This window comes from Diceros bicornis, chromosome 6 (genome assembly GCF_020826845.1).
Source record: "Diceros bicornis minor isolate mBicDic1 chromosome 6, mDicBic1.mat.cur, whole genome shotgun sequence".
NCBI classification, from domain to species: domain Eukaryota; kingdom Metazoa; phylum Chordata; class Mammalia; order Perissodactyla; family Rhinocerotidae; genus Diceros; species Diceros bicornis.
In genome coordinates, this window is record NC_080745.1 from 18,996,368 (window position 1) to 19,017,352 (window position 20,985).

The 20,985-nt window shown below is 39.3% G+C and overlaps 1 protein-coding gene across 1 annotated transcript in view; it reads right to left on the reverse strand.

Moving 5' to 3' along the window:
• Positions 1-4,389: 4,389 nt before the first annotated feature.
• RYR2 (ryanodine receptor 2) overlaps positions 4,390-20,985 on the reverse strand; it is a 683,573-nt gene continuing 666,977 nt past the window's right edge. The window contains exons 98-103 of the mRNA XM_058542954.1: positions 19,457-19,591; positions 11,133-11,289; positions 9,668-9,732; positions 7,580-7,680; positions 6,588-6,639; positions 4,390-5,841 (exon numbers count right to left, since the gene is read on the reverse strand). Of these exons, the coding sequence (XP_058398937.1) occupies positions 5,746-5,841; positions 6,588-6,639; positions 7,580-7,680; positions 9,668-9,732; positions 11,133-11,289; positions 19,457-19,591 (606 nt within the window). The 3' untranslated portion in view covers positions 4,390-5,745. The remainder of the gene's footprint in view (positions 5,842-6,587; positions 6,640-7,579; positions 7,681-9,667; positions 9,733-11,132; positions 11,290-19,456; positions 19,592-20,985) is intronic.

Genomic DNA, 20,985 nt, shown 5'->3' on the forward strand with positions numbered 1-20,985 from the left:
AAGAAAAGTGGCAGAATCATTCCGTATCCTATCTCCCTCCCATGGACTATTCCATGGCACAATTTCTCTCTATAGAATGTCTGGTGAAGCCCCAGCATGCCACCTGGACACACCTGCTAAGCAGCTCCCTCTCTTCCTGACTCCTGGTGCAGCGTACCCAGTGCATGCATGCCTTCATTTGCATTGCTGCACATCTATCCTTGACTCATTTTTGCCACTTGGCTGCCCCAGTAAAGCATCATCACTTCAATCCTTGCCTCAGGCTATCTTTTAGTACACCCAAGCTAAGACAATACCACGTGGGCACTGGCCAGGATAAACAAGAACTAGTTCCTTTCTTGCTATTATGCCTAGTATGGAATATAAATTATTTACTTTTGTGTGTGCAGCATTTTGCCTCAGCTCATTCTAAATGTAGCCTTCATGACATTTTTATACGCAGCCATTTCATGATTTATGCTCTGTTAAAAAGTGATGCTTCTACCAGTTTACGTCACTGGTGAAAAAACTGCTTAAATAATTGTTTTTCTTCCCTATGTATATAAACAAAAGACGAATAAACTGACAATCATCATCTGGCTATGAATTTTTATTAATTCATAATATAATATCTTGCCAAGGCTTCTGCTACATTCATCTATTTATTTTATGTAGGAGGGAGGCCCTTAGCTTGGTCATAATATTGAAAGCTTAAATAGATATCTCCAATTTCTCTTCCTGCCAATAAAGAGTGCAATCATCTTAAGCCCATCTATTACTTTTACTCTTGACATTACATCTGCCTATATTTCTGAGTTTGCATATAAAATATTAGCCTACCTAATTTTAATATATTTTTGAGCATTAGGTTCAAAACTGCAAGTAATTCAAATTACAATGAGCAATAACTTTCAGGTTTGGTGGTCTTTTAAAAAATTATTAACTCGAGTTTCTGCTTATATGTTAATATAGTATTGTTCATGTTAGGAGTATTACACTTCACAATACTTAGTGGTGTTAACTAAAGTAAATTCTTTTCTCTACAAACAGAAATTTAAACACCCATTTAGCAATGCTTAATGCAAATGAAGTTCACATATATCAAGTTCCTGGGTTTCTTGGAAGAAAATAACTATAACTTTTATGATGTGTGGAAGGAATTAGAACACATTATGGGTGTGTGGGAGTTGGTGGGCGAGAAAAGCAAATCAGATGCTCTTTTGCCATTAAAACACCATTGACGTGCTAACATGTAGGATTCTTTGATCCCCTTTTTAGGGGGGTTTTTCCTCAACTGATGATATTCAAAATCTTCAAGAAGAAAATATGAATCCAAATTATTTTAATCATGATGAATATTACAACTGGAACTGGATCTTTTAGCCACAATAAAGTAACTAATGGACAGTTATGAAAACCAATGAACCATTCTATAGAACTCCATAAAGAAATAAAGCAGATACTGAAACAAAGTATCAAGATGAAACGTTCTCTACTGTCTCGGACTAAAATTGATGCTGGGTTTATTTATTTGAAAATAGCTGAGTCCAACGGTGCCTTTTGAAGCCAGTTATTCATTTGACACTCACTTCCAGAATTCCCCTTATCACAGAAGCAGAATATTGGTGAACAATGATGCTATCTCACCAAAACTTTTGTAACTAGTTGCTTTCCTGTTTCATTTTTGCTAGGTCATAAAAAACCTGTTATTTTTCAAACCATTCTGATCACAAGAGGAAAAAAATTAAAAAGAAACCTGACTTCTTAGGAAAAGCTCCAGCTCCTCCATGAACCAGCCTTGCGACTTCAACCAAGCCATTTAACCTGTCTGGATTGCCTTACCTAAAACATGACTGCTTAAATCTATTCCAACTCTACCATTCTAGAAGTCCTCGAATGTTATATATGGAGGTGAGGAAATTAGTGCTACTGCAGCTCATTGTTTTTGTACTCAGTTGTAACATTAAAAATACTCTGTAATTTTGGGAACATGGAACTTAAAGGATTTATTTAGGTATTTAATACTCACATTAGCCACACAATTAAATATTATAATTGTAGGTGATGTGATAGGTTTAGACTTTGTCCCATTAAGAAATGTGTGCTATAGGGTCGACCCCGTAGCGGTTAAGTGCGCGCACTCTGCTACTGGCGGCCCGGATTCGGATCCCGGGCGCACCAATGCACCGCTTCTCCCGCCATGCTGAGGCCGCGTCCCACATACAGCAACTAGAAGGATGTGCAACTATGACATACAACTATCTACTGGGGCTTTGGGGAAAAAAAAGGAGGAGGATTGGCAATAGATGTTAGCTCAGAGCCAGTCTTCCTCAGCAAAAAGAGGAGGATTAGCATGGATGTTAGCTCAGGGCTGATCTTCCTCACAAAAAAAAAAGAGAGAGAGAAATGTGTGCTGTTAATATTTATGGCTACTAAAAAACCCAGCTGCCATCCATGCACTTGTATCAAGATGGAGATGGTCCTTTTCCAGCTTCTGTCACAGATATTTCAGAGTGTAGGGCAGAAATGTCATCAGTAAGGTGACAGGGAGGTCATCCTCTTCACAATATAATAGATATTTATGAAATAATTTGGGGAATGTCTAACTGTCCAAGCCTTTTCCAGGTCAAGTTTACATGAATTCCATGCTTGGGTAAACGTAATAAATACATTTTTTAAAAGTTCTCTTTTACTCTGTCCATAGTAAACGAGGCTCTCACCCCAGTGAAGGCCACCCAAAGACCTTTCCAGCAGTGGGGGTGTATTTACCCAAAAAATTTGAGCTTAAGAAATAGGAACATTTCCCGAGTCAAGCAAGACAGTGAAAAAATGTACAATTTTCATAGATACGCTTTTACAGTCAGGCAGAAAGTATTTTCACTATAATATGACATATAAGTGAGTTTTTGTGGGGCTCAGAACAAATTGCTTCCTGCCCAAGAAAAATAATCATCATCAGTCCAAGGAGTAAGTACCATTTAGCGCATTTGGAAAACTTCAACTTCAGCTATGATCCTAAGTCTATTTTACGGAGTGAGATCAAAAGACGTTTCCAAGAAAAAATAAAAAAGGAGAGGAATAGATGAAATAAGAATGGCAGAAAAATATCTGTAAGTGTTGAAGCAGAGATACTGAGACATTATATTACAACATTCTTTGTGAATGTTTGAATATTTGTATAATACAAAATTTCTAAAGGGATTACATTTCTGGAGTTTGAGTCAAGCAGCCCTGAGTTTAATCAGAGGAGTAGAGAGCCACATTGCGTTTGAGATTCATTTCCCGGGAGAATTAATAATGCTGATAACGAAAAGCCTCCTCTTCCTGTGAGGCCTTGAGAAGGGAACAAAGAGGTGTCCCCCTCTAACTGTCCTCCAATGACGAGGTCGGGCAGTGGGTGGCTTTCTAAAGTGACCAGCTCAGCTCCTTTACTTTTCTTCCAACACTGATGCTCGAAGTCCACGGGTGGAGGGAAGCTTCCTGTCTTGAATTCAGCCTCTTTCTCTTTCTCCCTGAGCACTCTGCCTGCCAACTCCCAGGGCTCGAAAGCCAGGAGCAAACAGTCAGGAGAGTCCATGTGAGTCTGCAAACTCCAGGTGACAACTAGGAATTTGTTCGCTCATCTCTCACCTGGACTGTTGTTACATGTCAACTCTGACTCTGGTACTAAAAATAGAAGACCTGAATCTATCAGATTTTATGTCCTGGAAAAATATTTATTCCTCTCCACTGTACATTTCCTCTGTAGTGTTTCATGGCAAAGAGGAATGTGCTCTTTGATGTTTTATAGAGCTGACCTGATTTATTTTATTCAGACTCCTCAGAACATAAGATCACCTCCCTGAGTAGGCTTGGAAACTCCCACGGAGCAGCCAGATTGGTTCCTTCTCCCAAAAGAAAATGAAACCAAAAGACAAATGGAAAATCCAGGTACTATAGCTCTGGTGTGCTGATAAGCTGAAAAATGACAGATGATACCCAGCACAGTCCTTGGCACACAGCAAATGATCAATTAGCATTCGAGTGTTAAATACACCACTTACTAGTGTACCAATTCTCTTTCACATTAAGACATAAAATGGATCCCTATTATTATGGGGAAATGAATTTGCCCTGAGCAAGGAAGAGCTTTCTAAAATGAGAGCTGTATAAAAATTAAACGATTTGGGAGATAGTGATTTTTCTGTCTTTGGTGGTTTTCAAGAAATCTTGATGACCCCAAGACTGCAAAATGACAGGGGTGGGGGGAGGTGATTCAAAATGCCCGATAACTCTGAAGTTCTGTAATCATAAACGCGGCAAACTTGCTTAGCGACAAGGAAGTCTGACAGTGGGAAAGGCCAGAGGGCGGTGTTTGGATTGCCCTCGACCCCCTCAAGTTAAAAGCTCAAGGTTTTATAACATGTCAGTTATAAGTGGAATGGAGAAAGAAGAGGGTGAGAAAGTTAGTTAAATAGTTTAATCAGAGCAGTTTTACAATTCTAAAATTAACAAGCAGACTTGTAATAAAAGAGCTCCAATGTTTGCAAAATGACCTTGCTTCCATTCTGAATCTGTCTTTTTATTTGTAAAGATTAGCGTTACATTTAAAAGGACTCAAGATGGAGCGACCGATATCATCATCCCTGTTTTTTGATGCAACTCATGAAATCCCTGAATGGATATTGCTTCAGCGCTGAGATTAAAAAATGGCCTGACAAGAAGTCCTTAATCACAACCGATCACAGGTGGCCGAAAGAAAGAGAAAACCCAAAACTACTGTCAAGTTGACAATGTATCGTTGGTGGATGACACTGGCTCCAAAGATACAATTAAGCCCACGACACTTTATCACTATGAGTATAATTACCGTGAAAGTTCTCTCATGTTTATCAACTTGCTTCTGAAGGTTTTCTTTGTTTGTTTACACTTGCATAATAAACATGCGATGAATTATTTCTCTTGAAAGTGTATTTTTTGCAGTCTTTTTGTTTTCATACAAAGATTTCATAAAGTCGCAATGTTGCATCAGAGCATTACCAAAATAACAGCAAGAGCGCAGGGGGAGGGTCAATGTGAATTAACTGAATGAGAAGAGCCTCCTCTCGTCCTGAGACAGGCCACCCGTCTTTTTAAAATGGTGCACACAAACTGCTTTTCTTACCCTCCCCCATCAAAGAAAAGAATAAAAGAAAAAAACCTCACAAAATCAATCAAAGAAAAACAAAGGTCGACACAAAGAAAATGAAGATGATTTTTCATGCACATATCTTCTGCATAGCTCAACCCACGTAGAGTAAGGCACTATTTCCTTTCGTAACTGGTGTCCACGGCAGTCTGTTAAGTGCTACAGTGCTCTGCGACCATTAGAGGGTTCCTTTCAGGATGGTGAACTAAAGAGGCTGGATGAGTGTGACTGCCAGGCTTGTCTGTGAATGTCCCGTAGCTCAGGGGGACTTCCAGGAGTCTCAGAAGGAAATCTGTCTGTCTGTGTTATGATTGAGAGTGTCCGGAATGGTTTTCTTTCCAGAGTTCCTATTTTGTCTGGGTATGAATTTAGATTATTCTTCAGTCTTTATTCTCAAAGAAAATACACAAGGTAGGGGGGAAAACACAGTCAGGTCTTCAGAAACAGCTTCACTGCTCTCAGAAAGCATATAATGCTGGCCATTCACAAAATCAGCAAGATGTTTCCAAGAGAGCAGCGAGAGAGAGAGAGAGTCAGAGAGACACAGAGAGAGAGAAAGTGTGTATGTTTTGGTTTTTGGAGGTGATCTGGGTCGGAGCTTAATTCAGCTGGTCTTCATACTGTTTCCGGAAGCAATCTCCTGCTGGGAAAAATTCCCAGCATCTTTCTTGATACATCTTCCAGACATAAGATTCCTGTAAACGTAAAGGAAATGTATTGACATCATGTCTATCCCCCAGATCTGTGTGTTTCCACAAAATATAAGAAACTCAAATTTGATGCTATATATCTATCACATATGTATAATTGTGTAATTACACAGAATCATGCAATTGGAGAAGCCCAAATTCATTTAGATAGTTCCTAACTATACTAGACCTTATTTACTTCTGATAATAAAAAAATAATCAATCTTTATCCCAACCATAATATAATAATGACAAAAAGCCTATTTGTGATATAGGTTTTTGAGAGTTCTTTTAAAAATATTATTATTATTAATTGTACCCTTCAAATTCAAACTATTAACAATTGGAGGTGAATATTTGTGGAGGGAGAATTTCAAATAGCTTAAGGAGAACCTCAGACATTTAGAATGCAATTATTTTTAACTGATCTTTATACTGTGGGTTAAAGTTCATTTGAAATCATCTGCTATCTGATTAAGCAATTGAGAACATTATAATAATCAAAACCCAAACTAAGCATTTTCAGCTAATAAAATCTTATTTTTTTATGTGAAATTAAAATTTTACTTTTTCTACAAAGGCAATCTTTGCACACTCCAGGATAACAGGAATTTTATATTAAGATACAATGACTTATTTTTTGAAAGTAATTCCACCTCTTAATGTTTAATGCACACATTTTGTTCCAACATGTAGGGTTCCTCTTTCCATCCTTTCTTTCAGAAGACGGTATACAGTTGCTGTTTACTTACCTGTCCTGTGTGTTCTGTTTCATCTTTGTTTATGAGATACATCAGAAAAAACCTACAGACAGAGAAAATAATCAGAAATGGATTACATAGAAATATCAGCATAAACAGATACTTCTGGTCCTGCTATGGGCTAACTGTTTACACTGCTGGCAGAGCAAAGAAATGGGTTAAAACTACAAGGCAAAAAATGCTACGGGGACCAAAAGCTTAACTTTCTTTTAAAATATTTTTTCTAAGGAGCTAAAGTGTGTACACAGATCAAGTTATGCTTCTTGGGAACTTCTATATGCCAGCCTCAGTGCCAGACCCCACCTGCAACTGTATCCACATTTCTTCACTCATGGGGCAGGAATTGCAATCTCCATTTGGAAAACCAAGGACTAAAAAGGTGAAATAACTTGTCTAATGTCACACAGCTGTGAATTCCAAAGCCCACATTTTTTTTGGCTACCATGCTACTCTGAATCTCTTCTGTTTGATATTAAAACTGGGTTAGAAACTAAGAATAATATTTTACCAAACTGCAGTTTTGGCTAGTCCCAATAACAGCCAGATTTCTATGTATTGGGGAAAAAAATGCAACTTTTAACTGTGTTTCCAATAGTGCCTAAAGAGATCTGTAGGCCCCCAGAAAAGAAAAATGGAGATTCACATATCTCTAGGAAGCAGCTGGAGTATTCTTATTCCAAGTCGTAAACGCTGCCTAGGCTCTGAGAGAGGCTCAGCATGTATTCTGCTTTTCCTTTTCCATCTTTTCACTTCACATTCTAGAAAAATCATTCACATGAAGGGCTGCAACTTCACTTCTTAAGTCAATCTACTTCTGAGGAAAAGAGAACCACTGGCTGTGGGTCTTTCTCTCAAAGAGGTATATGAAGTCTGAGCTCAGATAGAAAGCAAAAGCAGCAGAACCCTCTCCTGTTTCTCAGGCTTGCAGAGGTGGGGCATGGCGGGTCTTGAGAGGCTGAAAAGCATGAGACGCGCACACTCACAGGTAATTGGCCAAGTTGTGTTCCTGTAAAGTGTGGGTTTCAAAGCCATGTGGCACTGTGTCGAAGTAATCATTGCCTATCCCACAGATGAAGCATTTGGTCTAGAAGACAAAGGGAAACATTACAATGTCAGAGTTCAGAAAGGAAAACACAACTCATCACTTAGGGGCAGCTATTTCTATTTCATTTATTCAATATATGTAAAAGATCATCGTAGAAGGCTGTGCCAGGCACATGAATATCAATTTAACTGTGGCCACAACTCTATCGTGCTGTAGGTTTAAATGACATAGGTACCAGTAGCAAGAAGCAACAGATGCAGAAAGAAGAGAACAGGATAATGATGGCTGAAAAGCAACGTTTTTTCCTTATTTTCTCCAGCCTAAGCGAGAATGCCCAGGCTTAGTGATTGCCCTTGTTCATGACATTGACTAAAGTTATCAAGGCAGGATTGACTGTGTCCTCAACTGAAACTGCAAACTTGGCATCTACCTGGACAAAGTCTGATGACCAAAGGGGGAAGGCACAGGTTATTTCCATTTGGGGAGAGCCAAGCTGTGAGGCATTCAGTCAACGGTTCAGAGAGGGTCTGCCATGAGCCAGGCACTGTGCTAGGTACACGATTAACCAATGGGATAACTTTCTACTCTAGGCATGGGGTGCCTGCTCTCTCTGCTTCCTCCTCGTCCCAACCATCGCTCTCTTCACGCAGCCTACAGAGCAGCACCTGCTTAGGTCTGCCATCTGCAGGCCTGGCACAGAAAACCCAAGGAGAGGCAGGCCTTCCATTTTATTATTAGAATTTCATATGTGTCAGCTCAAATGAATTCAATAATTATTGTCCTCATGTGGCTCCAGATGCTCATCTTTCCTGCAAATTTATAGCTGTTTACTACCGTAGGAGGCATGTTTATAATGCCCTTGATTCTAGGGCCTTGAATCAAGATGATTAAGATAATTAGTAAAATTCTCCCTGCCTTATTGATCAACAGCTGCTGAGAGCAGAGAGGCCACATTCAGCCACGAGGTCTTTATACCACTCAATGTCTCTTAACTAAACAGGTTCACATTTATCCAGGAACCTGCTCTTCCTCTTTCCGTGTCATCTCTTTCCGTTACTGTGTGCAATCGAGCCACCATCCTTCCAGTGGTTCATGCCGGAAACCTGGGTGTCATCCTTGCTTGCTCCAAACTCTTCATCCTCTGCATTTGGCCAATCACCAACTCCTTTTCACGCCAACTCCAAAGCACTACTTGAGTCCATTTGATTCCTGCATCCTTAGTGGCACTTCTTTAGCAAAAGCCTCTTAATCTCCGACCTAGAAAATGCTGACAGCCTGCCCCTGGTCTTGCCAGTTTCTAGTTCATTCCCCATATTTTAAACCGTAGTTATCTTTTTAAAATGTAAATCTGATCACCTCATTGCTCTGCTTAAAACCCTTTTATTTCCCACAGCCTGTAAGTTACACTGTAAATTTCACAAATGAGTTATTAGGCTCTTAATTAGCAGGCCTTCCTCTCCAGCCCATCACCAGAATGTAATGCTTCATCTTGAACCACTTATGCTTCCAAAGAAAATTTTGCATATCAAATTCCCTAAAATCAGAATCTTGGTATCTATAACCTTGGGTGATGACATTCTCACAGAATGGTACCCCGGAGATGTGCATGGGCCGGGGAGTGGGGGTGGTTCAGAAGGTTGCCTAAACTGTCCTTCTCTCTCTCTCTCAAACTCGTACCTCTGCAATCTTCAGGCCTCAGCTTGGGCATCCGTTCTTTTAGGAACTTCCCTAATCAACCCAGAAGAAATTAGACACCAGCCCCGGAGACCCCAGCACAGACGGTCTCCCCCTATAAAGGGCTCACCACACTGCTCTGTAATCTCGTTTACTCAGAGCCCACCACGGTTCCAGCCTAGCACACTGCTCAATTATATCTATTGCCTAAATCGAGAACAGGCCAAGGAAGCCACACGTTGGTGAAGTCTTTTACTCCTTTCTCCCACATTCATGATTCTCTGATAAAGATGGTGAGGAAAGTCAGTGCCCACCACAACGAAAGAGCTGAGTCGGAAACAGAGAGACTTACCTCCATGTCTTCTTTGACTTGCTCCTGTTGGTCTCTTAGTTCTCCAAAAGCGTCAATAATTAAACCTAGTGTTAGATAAAGACACAATTTAATCTTTACCAACCAGAGAATAATAATTAAACTCATAGTCCCCTGGCTAATCCTTCCAAGAAAGGGAAAATGTACAGCCATGTTGAGAAACGCTCAGAACATGGTAAAAGGTGTGAGCACACACACGACTCCTATGAGGGCAGTGGCATCATCTCTTTAGGGGCAGAAATTCACGCAGTTATTGGGCATACACTCCTGGAAAAAGGGTTTAAAAAAGAAGTGACAGAGGAGGAAAAACCTTCAGTGGGCTTGGCACAGTTAACTTAGAGACAGCATGTTCCTACCTGCTTCACACGGAGACAGAACTTTTGAGATTCACAGTAAGTACAGAAAACTCCACTCAAAAGATTTTCAAAAACTAATTCGGAAATCAAACAGTACCATGCTAACTGTGAGAAATTTGCCTCAAATCATTTTTTTCCATAAGTTCCTCATAAATAATCTTTCCATAATGTTATTAATTGCTACAATCAGACACTAACTGCATCACGCTGTCTTGTTTCAGCTCCTTTTTTCTCCTGGGTCTTGCTGGAGGCACATTTTCTTCCAAATGTTCTCTGACTGTGCCCTCTAATAAAACACATCACTGTTACACTCAGTAAAGACATAAAGGATGGATTATGAATCCTTTAAACCTGCTCATGTACTTTACTGAAAAAAAAAAAGTACCATTTTATGCCTGTAGAACATAGAGGATACTATCACATTTATAGCCACTTAATTCAAGCTAGGATAAATGTGTAAGCAGAAAAAGATAACATGAGTAATTTTTTTCTAAGGAAGGAAAACACCACACTCCAAGTTACCCTGGAGTAAAAGGAAGAACTCGTGGGTCAATATGGCACTGTGGTTGCAAGCGAGGGGCTCCGGGTCTAGACTCCGTGGGTTTGGATTCCAGCTGTGACACTTTTTAGCTTTTTGGCCAAAGTACTTAGACTTATTATGGTTCAGTTTCTTCAAATCTGAATAATACCACCATTCTCACAGGACTCATTGAATGTACATCATTTTTTTAAAAAACTTTTCAACAAGCCTATGGCTTAGAGATTTATATAACTTCCATTTGATAGACCCAAAGAGGTTATACGGCTCACCCATCCCAAATTTTAAAGCCAGTAAGTAGCAGGGCTGGGAATCAAACCCAGGAAAGTGCTCTTTCCGTTACATTATTTGAAAGGAGGCCAAAGAACCGGTAGCCATCATCCCCTATGCCAGGGTCCCATGCTCCTTTGTTTTCCCCTCTACAGATTTCATATGAAGAAATACTGAAAGGAAAAGTTCTATTTGGCCTTTCCAAAAAACACTTGACATTCTTACCAACTTTAAGGTTAGCTTCAACAGTATGTACTTGAGCTTCAGTGAGAATGGTGCTTACCTTGTATTATGGCCAAGAGAATGACAATTACGAAGAAGAAGAAGGTGATGTCAAAGATGATTCGATAGATCTCATATTCGTCACCTGCTGGGTCTTCGATTTCATCACCGATACCCCCTCCAGCACGTACCCCAACATACATGTGGAACATATAGCACTGGAAGAGAGAGAAATGGTATCACTTCCTGGAAGAACACTGCTCATTTTTATACTCGACAAACCTAAGTTTCTCCCTCTAGTTCTTAATCTCCACTCTGAAAATGATGAGAATCTCTGCATTCTACACTTTTTGTTTCAATATTTGTAATTTGATGCAAACACTTGGCTCTTACACTCTGCTGTCTTTTCAACAAAACTCTTTACTGCACACTCTGCTTAGCACCTTCTGTCACACTGCAGAAAATGAAAAATACCTCACTAGCATCTGGCGTAAGGTAATCCTATTAAGAAAACATTAAGGTCCACAAAACTATATTTAATTGCATTGTTCCATTTTTTTTTTTAAGCATAGCAGACGTAGGAAAGGGGAAGTAAAAGCCCAATGTATAACAAGATGGAATCTTAGAAACTAAGCTAGGAAGAAAACAGACCTAATAACACTCAACATGCCCTCATCTATCATACATGGAATATGATGCTGACAGTTTTTTCTACTTTAATATCTAGAATAAAGAAGAAAGACAGTGGGAAGAGGCAGGAAAGAAATAGCAGCTCATTGTTTAAACCTTGAAATATTAAAGCACCAACAATAAGTACAGCTGCAAGTGCCCATTGCAGAAAAAGAAGGGGTTCAGCAGAGAGCTTCGGGGGGAGGGTTTCTCAGCTTTGGCATCATTGACACTTGGGACCAGATAATTCTTTGTTGTGAGGTCTGCCCTGTGCATTGTAAGATATTTTAGAAGGATCCCCGGCCTCTATGCACTAGATGTCAATAGCACCCCACCCCACAGACAATGAAAAATGTCTGCAGACATTGCCAAGCATCCCTGGGGAGCAAAATCATGACTGGTTGAGAGCCACTGGCTTAAAGCATCCAGTGTTTTATCTTCATTCAGGAGAAGTCCACACTCTCCATTTCAGGGCCTCAAATTTAGTTCCCCTTCACCTCTCTAAGTTGATCTTGCACTGCTCCCAGGCACCGCCCGCCACTCTTCCCATGCCTCCTCCAAATACACTATTCTTGATTCTAGATCTCTGCTTGCACATTCTCCTTATCTTGCAATATCCTTCCCCATTCTCATTCCATTCCTATGCATCCTTTACACCCTAAGTTAATAATCCTTCTTCCATGTGGCCTCCTTAGACTGTTCCAGACACTCTTATTTACCCAACTGATGTCACCCATCAGTGCAAAACAACACACTTGCCATCTGCCATAATGATGGGGGCAAAGATTTGGAAACAGCATCTTCACTTGTTGAGACACCACACTCCTCTGGTTTTCTTCTACATTTCTGGCCATTCCTCCTCAGCCTCCTTGGCCAGTTCTTCCTCATCTCCCTATCTCTTCATAAACTAATGCTCCAGCATTGGGTTCTTTGATTTTTCTTTTTTAGGACACTCCCTTGAGGAACTTTCTCAGTTTCATCCTTAAGTATCATCTCTGTGCCAATTACTTACACCTTGGGTCTCTGTCCTGAATTCCATACTTGTATCTCCATCTTACTTATTTATTTTTGATGTCTTATGATCTATCTCACTCCATTAGAATTGGCTCCATTATAAGAAGAATTACTTCAGTTACTATTCTATCATCAGTGCCTAAAATAATGTCCAGCACATGATAGGTAATTAAAAATCCCTTTTGGGATGAATGAGCAGTGAAGCTATGACTGACCAGCTGCTCTCATGGAGACTTCACTGCCTCAACCCACAGACCTCAAATTCTCAGATCACTTTAAAAAGCACAAAGTGCAGGCAGAGAAGACAGCGAGGCGACACCAAAATGCTCACAGTTCAACAGCTAATGTATAGATAGATGCAAAATGTGAAATTTTCCTGGGTCAGATGCCTGAAATTTAATGAACAGAATTAAGTAAAGACTGTGTCACTCTGAAAAGAGTTTTGTCGGTCAGGTACCCAATGAACAAAGAGTATCATAAGGCAGTTCTGCCGATGGAGAACTGTCTAAAGCCCAGGTAAGAGGTCTCTCTTGCAGAGGGGCCAGGAAAGTCCTTCTCTAGAGACAGCCCGAAGAGACCGATGGTGCCTAAACCTAACTATGCATCTGGATCTCCTGGAGGCTTAAAAATTCTGGATTCCTGGTACCACATACTGAATCAATCTCTGGAAGTGAAAATTTGAAGACAGTCACTTTAGCAAATCCCTCAGGACTCTGCATTCATTTCTTAGAACTGTTCATCTAAAGCAGTGCTTGAAACTGTTAACAGTGGATCTGCAAAAAGAGGAAATTTTATTTTCACTGAATACTCTTGCATACTGTTGCATATTATTTTTATCATATCCATTTCTTATTTTTATCAAGAAAAAATTGGGATTATATGTTTTTCTCCAAATCTGTCTCCATATGCGCTTAATTGTGGCCACAGGAAATAGACAGAGGATTATTGCAGCTGCCTACTTCTTACTTAACACACTACCATAGGCCATCCTTTGCTGGCTTCACCACACTTAGCTTTGTTTGCAATCCCCCTCTTTGGGCTGGGGAGTCAATTTGGACAATCTACCTGTGGTCTGGCACTTCTGCATGTCAAATTCTGGCCCTTTGGCTCCCCACACCAATTCCCACAGTGGGTCAACCATGTACCACTGCATTCCCAGTGCAGGTCTTGGAATGTTCCAGCTCTCCAAGCCCTACTTGTTTGACAGGTATGTGACTAAGATCATCCAGCTAATTCCTCTTGCTATTTCCTGTTGACCAAGACTTTTGGATTACAATTTGGCTTTCCATGTAGAGTTTTTCTATAGGGAAGAGAATGTGTTGACTGGTTGCATGAACTCTTAATGAGTAGGATGTTGGTATTCTGACTCATATATTCGACTCTTAGGACCCTGGTTAATGTGAGTCTGTCCTCAAGAGAATGATTCACTTTTAGTTTCTAGACATGTAAAGTTGAAGACAAGTCCACAGGATGAGGCTAAATTATCAAAGTAGATGTTTCCTTCTTTTCAGATCTCTTGCCAGCCATCTAGCCTTTCCAGGCTCACCTTCATCTATGACAGCCCTAAGAATACTGAGGAAGAGATTCCACCATATTTCAATAACAGACTTATGGCCACGCCAAAAAGATAGGAAGAGTCTTGTGGATTTGACTATTTAGGCTTAATAAGATACTAAATTTAAGAAGAATAAAGTGCATAGTTCTCCAGTGGTATTTTGATACTGATTTTTCCCAACCTTATCTTCGCTACCTGGTTATCCCCAGAAACAGCAGGTAGGCGGCCAGTGTGGTGGAATAGGAGGTGGTGTGGGGAACACCCACCCACATGGGGCTGTCAGGCGTTTAGCTATCAAATTATCACTCTGCTCCTGAAAATGGAAATCCTTTCATCCACATTCCTTTTCATAGGATCAGCTTAATCCTGATAATAAGAGCTGGAGAAGTAATTCTGGGAGACAAAATGATACACTTTGTTCAGACAATCCAAGTAATGAGGAAGGAAGGTGCCTGGTACCACAAAAATTGGGAATAGGTAGTTGTTAATTCTCAAGACTTACTATTCTATGGCTTTCCACCCATCCATCTCCTAAACTGACACATTCTGGGGTTAATCGTTGTTGTTTATGTTGCCGTTAAGAAACACTGAGGAGGGCCAGTTTCTAGTGGATTGGTGAAGATCTTTATAAGATCTTTATCTAGGCAAAAAAGGGAGAGAGCCAGACACAGACAGGGAAAGAGAGAGAGAGAACAAACTAGAAAAAAACAAATTATTCATTGGGAAGGTGGGGTAAAATCGTGATTTACAACAATTACCTAAGCAGGTTACTTCCCTAGGTGTGTACTTGTTATCTCGACCACCTGGGAAGTTTTTTCCAAAATACACAGGTCTGGATACCTTCCCTGCAGTTTCTGATTCAGGGGATCGATTTGGGGTTGGCCTAAGACTTGTGGATTTACAAAGAGCTGGCCTGGTGATTCCTCTGTGCATCTGAGGCTGAGAACACTCCTTTTCAGATGAACGTCCTTATATACGCCAGGCCTGTCTCCCTGGCTATCTAGCTACAATCGTCTTTTTGCCCTGGGCTTTAGAACTTTAGATCACTTTTCACTTTCTCCCCCTACATTCTTGGAGAAGAGGTTCAAATTCTATCAGGATACTGCTGATTTAATTAGATTCTCAGGCTCAAAACACCATGATCCTAAATAATAAATAAGTAAATAAGTAAAGAAAGAAAGAAATCCAAGTGTGAATCATCACTGAGTCTGCAAAGCTGCAGCTACAGTGCCACCTGCTGTACGTTATGAAACACTGGAGGGTGAATTTCGTCCCTGTGAAAACCTAAAATGCTCCTTCAGACCCGAGAAACAACAAACGTAACGGACACTCAGGACGATGCCGATAAAATATGACAGGATTGAGGAAAACCTGTCTCAAATGAGAAAACTGGATTTCACCCTGTGAAAAGAAATGCGAAAGAGACTGGCACAAAGAAAGGATTACCTTGAGAACTAAATTAAAGAAATTAAATCCTACCACTCTCTACTTCCTACCTCTCTGACTTGCTGGCTGCTTAGTTTTCCTAAGCCTCTACTTTAATGAGCACAACTTTAAGTGATCAGTTACATTTTAACCGTTCTTGGCTTTTTCAAAACCTTACTGCACAAGCATTCGTAACGTTAATCTAGGTAATGTGGCCTTTGACACAATAGTTTGGTTTTTTGTCGTTTTTTTTTTTTTTTTGGCGAGGAAGATTGGCCCTGAGCTAACATCTATTGCCAATCTTCCTCTTGTTGCTTGAGGAAGACTGGCCCTGAGCTAACATCCGTGCCCATCTTCCTCTATTTTATATGTGGGTTGCTGCCACAGCATGGCTTGATGAGTGGTGTAGGTCTGCGCCTGGGATCCCAGCCCGCAAAGCCGGGCTGTCGAAGCGGAGTGTGCCGAACTTAACCACAATGCCACAGGGCCAGCCCCTGATACGATAATGTTTAAGGACAATCAGCTGGATATGGGCATGTGCGAAACTACACAGACTCCTGTCTGGTTCAACTGATTGGCAGCTGTATGTAGCTGTGAAAGGGCTTGGAGCGAGATGTAGTTTGTGTCAGAACTGAGTTTTCTCTTGCAAGAAAGAAACATCTAAGATGCATACTTAAGATGCCTCCAACCTGACCTCAGCCAAAGGCAAGACAGTACATTTACTATTATGAGTAGAGATATAAATATCTACAACAGACCTGGTCAGAGGTAGTCTCACTCATAAGGACAGAAATCCCCCAAATTGAACATAATCCAGGCTCTAGCTCTGACCTGAGCCCACAGTGGAAAACATCCAGAGGCTTTATTTCCTCCTCCTAAAGCGAGGCCAACTTCTCTCCCTCTCTATACACGTCCCATATAATTGGGTAACATCAGCCAGGTGAAGGCAGTTGTCTTCCCAACTCAGCTCTTGTTCAAATAATGTATGGATTCTTCTCATAATAAGGACATTGGCAAAATTAACAAAGCAATGGAAACTCATACTGACAGTGAGAGTCCAAATGTAGTCATCTAAGGATACTATGAGGACAGCTTGACCAGGGTCAAATAGGACTCATGATGTTAGAAGGAGACACCAGGATCTTGCAGGGGTCTTACTGTGGTAGGAGAGGGGGATGTTAAGTCGCATATTGTTCCCATGACCTAACATACGCCACTGAATATCACTATCTGAACTCATCCCTACTCTGCACCAATCTTGAACAATTCATTGAGCATCATATCCTCTGGGAGTGAATCGCCTCAGTACAACCTTCTGACTTGAGGCTGGTGGATTCTGAGATTCAGAACTACTGGAGTGTTTCTCCTGGAATACAAATGGATCTCCCTGGAGTCAGTGTAGGTACAACTGCCTGCTGTTAGTACTTACTGACCCTCCTTTGTACCTTGTTGACTCCTCCAGCCCTCTGCTCCCCTCCCTGCCTCTAGCCAGCGCCACCCCAAGTCTTCAGGGTCATGGGGTAGAGAGACAAGATGGATACTAAAGGCAGCGCACAGAAGGGGAGACGAAGGGTCTCTAAAGTATCTTCCTCCCTGGGCCTGGAATGGGGAGGTTGGGGGATGTGGGGAAGCAGGGAGGGGTGGCAAAGTGTCCGATGTTAGTGACTCTGGTGGCTGTGACTACTAGTGACCAGTCAGGTTCTTACTGCATGAGTTTTCTCTCTCCCTGATCTGTGGTCCTGCTCCCTGTAGGAACCCTTGTTAACAGTTTCTTATGTGTCCTTCCAGAAAAATTGTATGCATATCCTAGCATATCTAATACTTACATTCTAACGTGTGTGTGTGTGTGATCTTACACAATTAGCATCCTACCATAATGCTGTTCAGAATCTTGCTTTTTTATTCCCCACTTAAATGTAATTTGTATGTCTTTTCATATCAGCATGTACAGTCTAATTTTTAAATAGCCACATACTTTTCCATTCTGCAGATTTACCATAATTGATTTAATCAAGACTCTATTGATGAGAATTTAGATTATGTCCAATTTGTGAGAGCAGCTAATATATTTGACCATACAGAGGCATATTTGTGAATAAACATTTAGGTCAATTACTAGTAGTGGAACTGACAAGTCAAAGGACAGTACATTTAAAAATTTGATAGATATTGCAAAATTTATCTAAAATTGCTGTGTTAATTTAAATTACCAACAACTGTTCACGGAAGTGCCAGTTTTTTCATCACTTTAACACCTCTGGGTACTAACAAACTTCAATATTTTGCAAACCTGATAGGTAAAAGTGGCAACCGATTGTTTTGTTTTGCATTTCTTTAATTATGATAGAGGCTCAGCATCTTCCCATATTTACAAGCTGACTGAACTTATTTTACTGTGAATTGTCTAGTCATATAATTTGCTCATTTTTATATTGGCTTATTTATTTCTTCTTACTGATGTAATAAGGACTTTGTAAATTAAGGAAATTGGCCTTTTGTTATATTGTTGAATATATTTTTCCCAGTTTGTCATTTGTCTTTAAGACTTTGTTTATAGTTGTTCCTTTTTAAAGTAATTTTTTATGCTTTCATAAATCGTAGGTTTTATGTCATACTCAGAAAGACATTTCCCCATTTAAAAATTGTTATTGCTATTTCAAAAGTCAAATTTTGTTTCTTTTATTGTTTCTTTTTTTTTTTTTTGCATTGAAATATTTGTTCCATTCAGAATTTTTTTCATTTAAATAACTAGTTTGGTATCCATTTTTATCAATTTCCCCCAAATAGCGTGTCCATGGTACCAATACTATTTATTGAATTATTTTTCATTTTATGATTTCAAAAGACACTTTTATCATATTTTTAATTTTCATATGTATCTGAATCTATTTCTAGACTCTATTCTGTTCCACTGATTTGTCATTCTCTAGTACAAAAATTGTCTTAATTATTTAGTCTTTATAATATTAGTAGTTCTCTCTCATTACTCTTTTGGAACATTTACTTTTTCTAGAGTAATTTCAGTATCATGTCAGTCTCTTTTACTTACACCACCAACCCCAATTATGTAGCTATTTCAATTTGGAGCTCACTGAAGGATGCATCTCTTTCCAGCTGGTAGTATGTATTTTGTCTAATTTTCCCCTTCCCAATCTAAGATCTCATGGATGGTAATTTCTGATTTGCCAATATCACAGAGGCAGGTTATAGAACAGGGTTAAAGCAATATGTAAGCTTTAACATCTGTTGATTTTAAAGCCAAGACTTAAAAGGTAATTTAAGCCAGGACATTCAACGCGAAAGCAAAAACTAACAGTTCTATTAAGAGAGATATTTTTGTACTTTAGTAACTTCAGTTAAAGTCATTAAAGCAAACAAATAACTAAGGCTCAAATGTTCTCCAAGGAAATAATTTTACCTGCTGCCCTGGAATATATGAACAATAGAATAAAGTGTTTACATTAATCCTTCCAGTTCTAAGTACTTTACTCAGGAATTCTACTAATTATCAGGTTGGTGCAGTAGTTGTGCAAAATCGGCAGAAACGGTCCTCTATGTTTCATGAAAAACGAAAATTGTTGATTCTTTAAAGAACTACACAACTTTTTACTGTGTACACTATTTTCTGTTCTTCACTGTTAAAGAATGACTACACAATTACTTAGATTGAAGAAGCAGGAGAATGTTTTCCACTCGTATGAGATCAAAGTGTATGAAGTTACCGTTAGCATGTCATCACATTTCATATCTGGCGTATCACCATCTTCACTTTTATTGTAGAATTTTCGGAAGAAGTTGAACGCTACAACAGTATATAGGTACACGACGACAGCTAATAAGCCGACAGTTAACACAAGCTGGAAGGCAATGTGACATTGAACACTTATTAGAAATACAAGACATATATGACTGGCATATTGACACCTGTGTGTGTGGCGGGGGCAGTCTACAAGTACTTAGCTGGATTTACTGACTAGAAGCTGATGGGATCCATACCTCATACCATACTTTCTCAGCCCCCAGTGGGGGAAATTTATTTTCATCTTCTCTTTATTTATCAAGTTGTCAGAGTAATTTATGCAAAACTTGAGTACGTAGTTGGCTAATGAATGCATATTATAGCTGGAATATGAATAAACTGATTTACTTTCACACCCAAAATGATATTAATAATATTAATAAGCAGCTTAAATTGTTCATTTTTCTACTATCTAAATATTTTGTAGTAGATACTACATTGAGTACTTTCTCTCTTTTTATAAGGTCTATTCCCTTTTGATAATTTACATTCCTAATAAAAACTATGTCATTTTGGTTATGATAGTAAGAAGGATTGTAAATCATTTTTTCCTTCAAGTACATCCTAAAACAGGAATTTGTATTGCTTCTAACATCTGGAAATGTACAACTGTTAATAATGTGTAATATAAATATTCAAAAAAAATAGAACTGAGAAGTCTAGCTTTGTTAACATAAAGCAATGATCAAAGTGAAAGACACCTTAATAGCTAATAACCAATGCTATTTTGAAGACTAACTTTCTCAACATATAATTAAAAGTCACAGTTCCAGCTCTCCGTAATCTTTCTTTAATTCCAAACTATACGTTATACGTGTATTTTGTAGAATATGTATAAGTTAAAAATGTGACTTTCACCAAGTTGGTGAAAATATATTTCTAGTTATATCCCAGAAATTCTAAACACACTAAAACGCATTATTTTTTACATCTACTTCCTCTGATTACATCACATCCCTATGTTCTTGACTGTGGTGGTATATATTAAGTCTTTTAAAAGCCACTTTATAATTATCTGGAGAAAACATGTTATCTTAATAGAGGGTTTAATTCACTTCTATCAATTAAGTACAAAGCCACTGTAAATTTCTGCACGTTTTACCTATAAAAACTATTAAGCTCTATGTATTTCTGCAAACGAAAAATTGATACCTCAAAAAGAAAAGGAATAATTACAAGAGGTCAGAAATTGATTGAAAGTGCTAGACCTTCGCCGTGGAAATATACAATAGATTCAGCATCTCCAGTCCTTTAAATATATTGGGAGCTCAAAATCAATTTACTAAGTGACTGATGAGTAAGCAGAGTATGCTTTTTGTCACTGGACCTATAATGTGCCATGCATGTCATATTCATATTCAGAAACTAAGGTGACATATATAAGAACAACGTGCTGAAATTTAGAAAACTAAAGATCATGATAATGTGAATGGAACTGTGGACAGAGTTTGA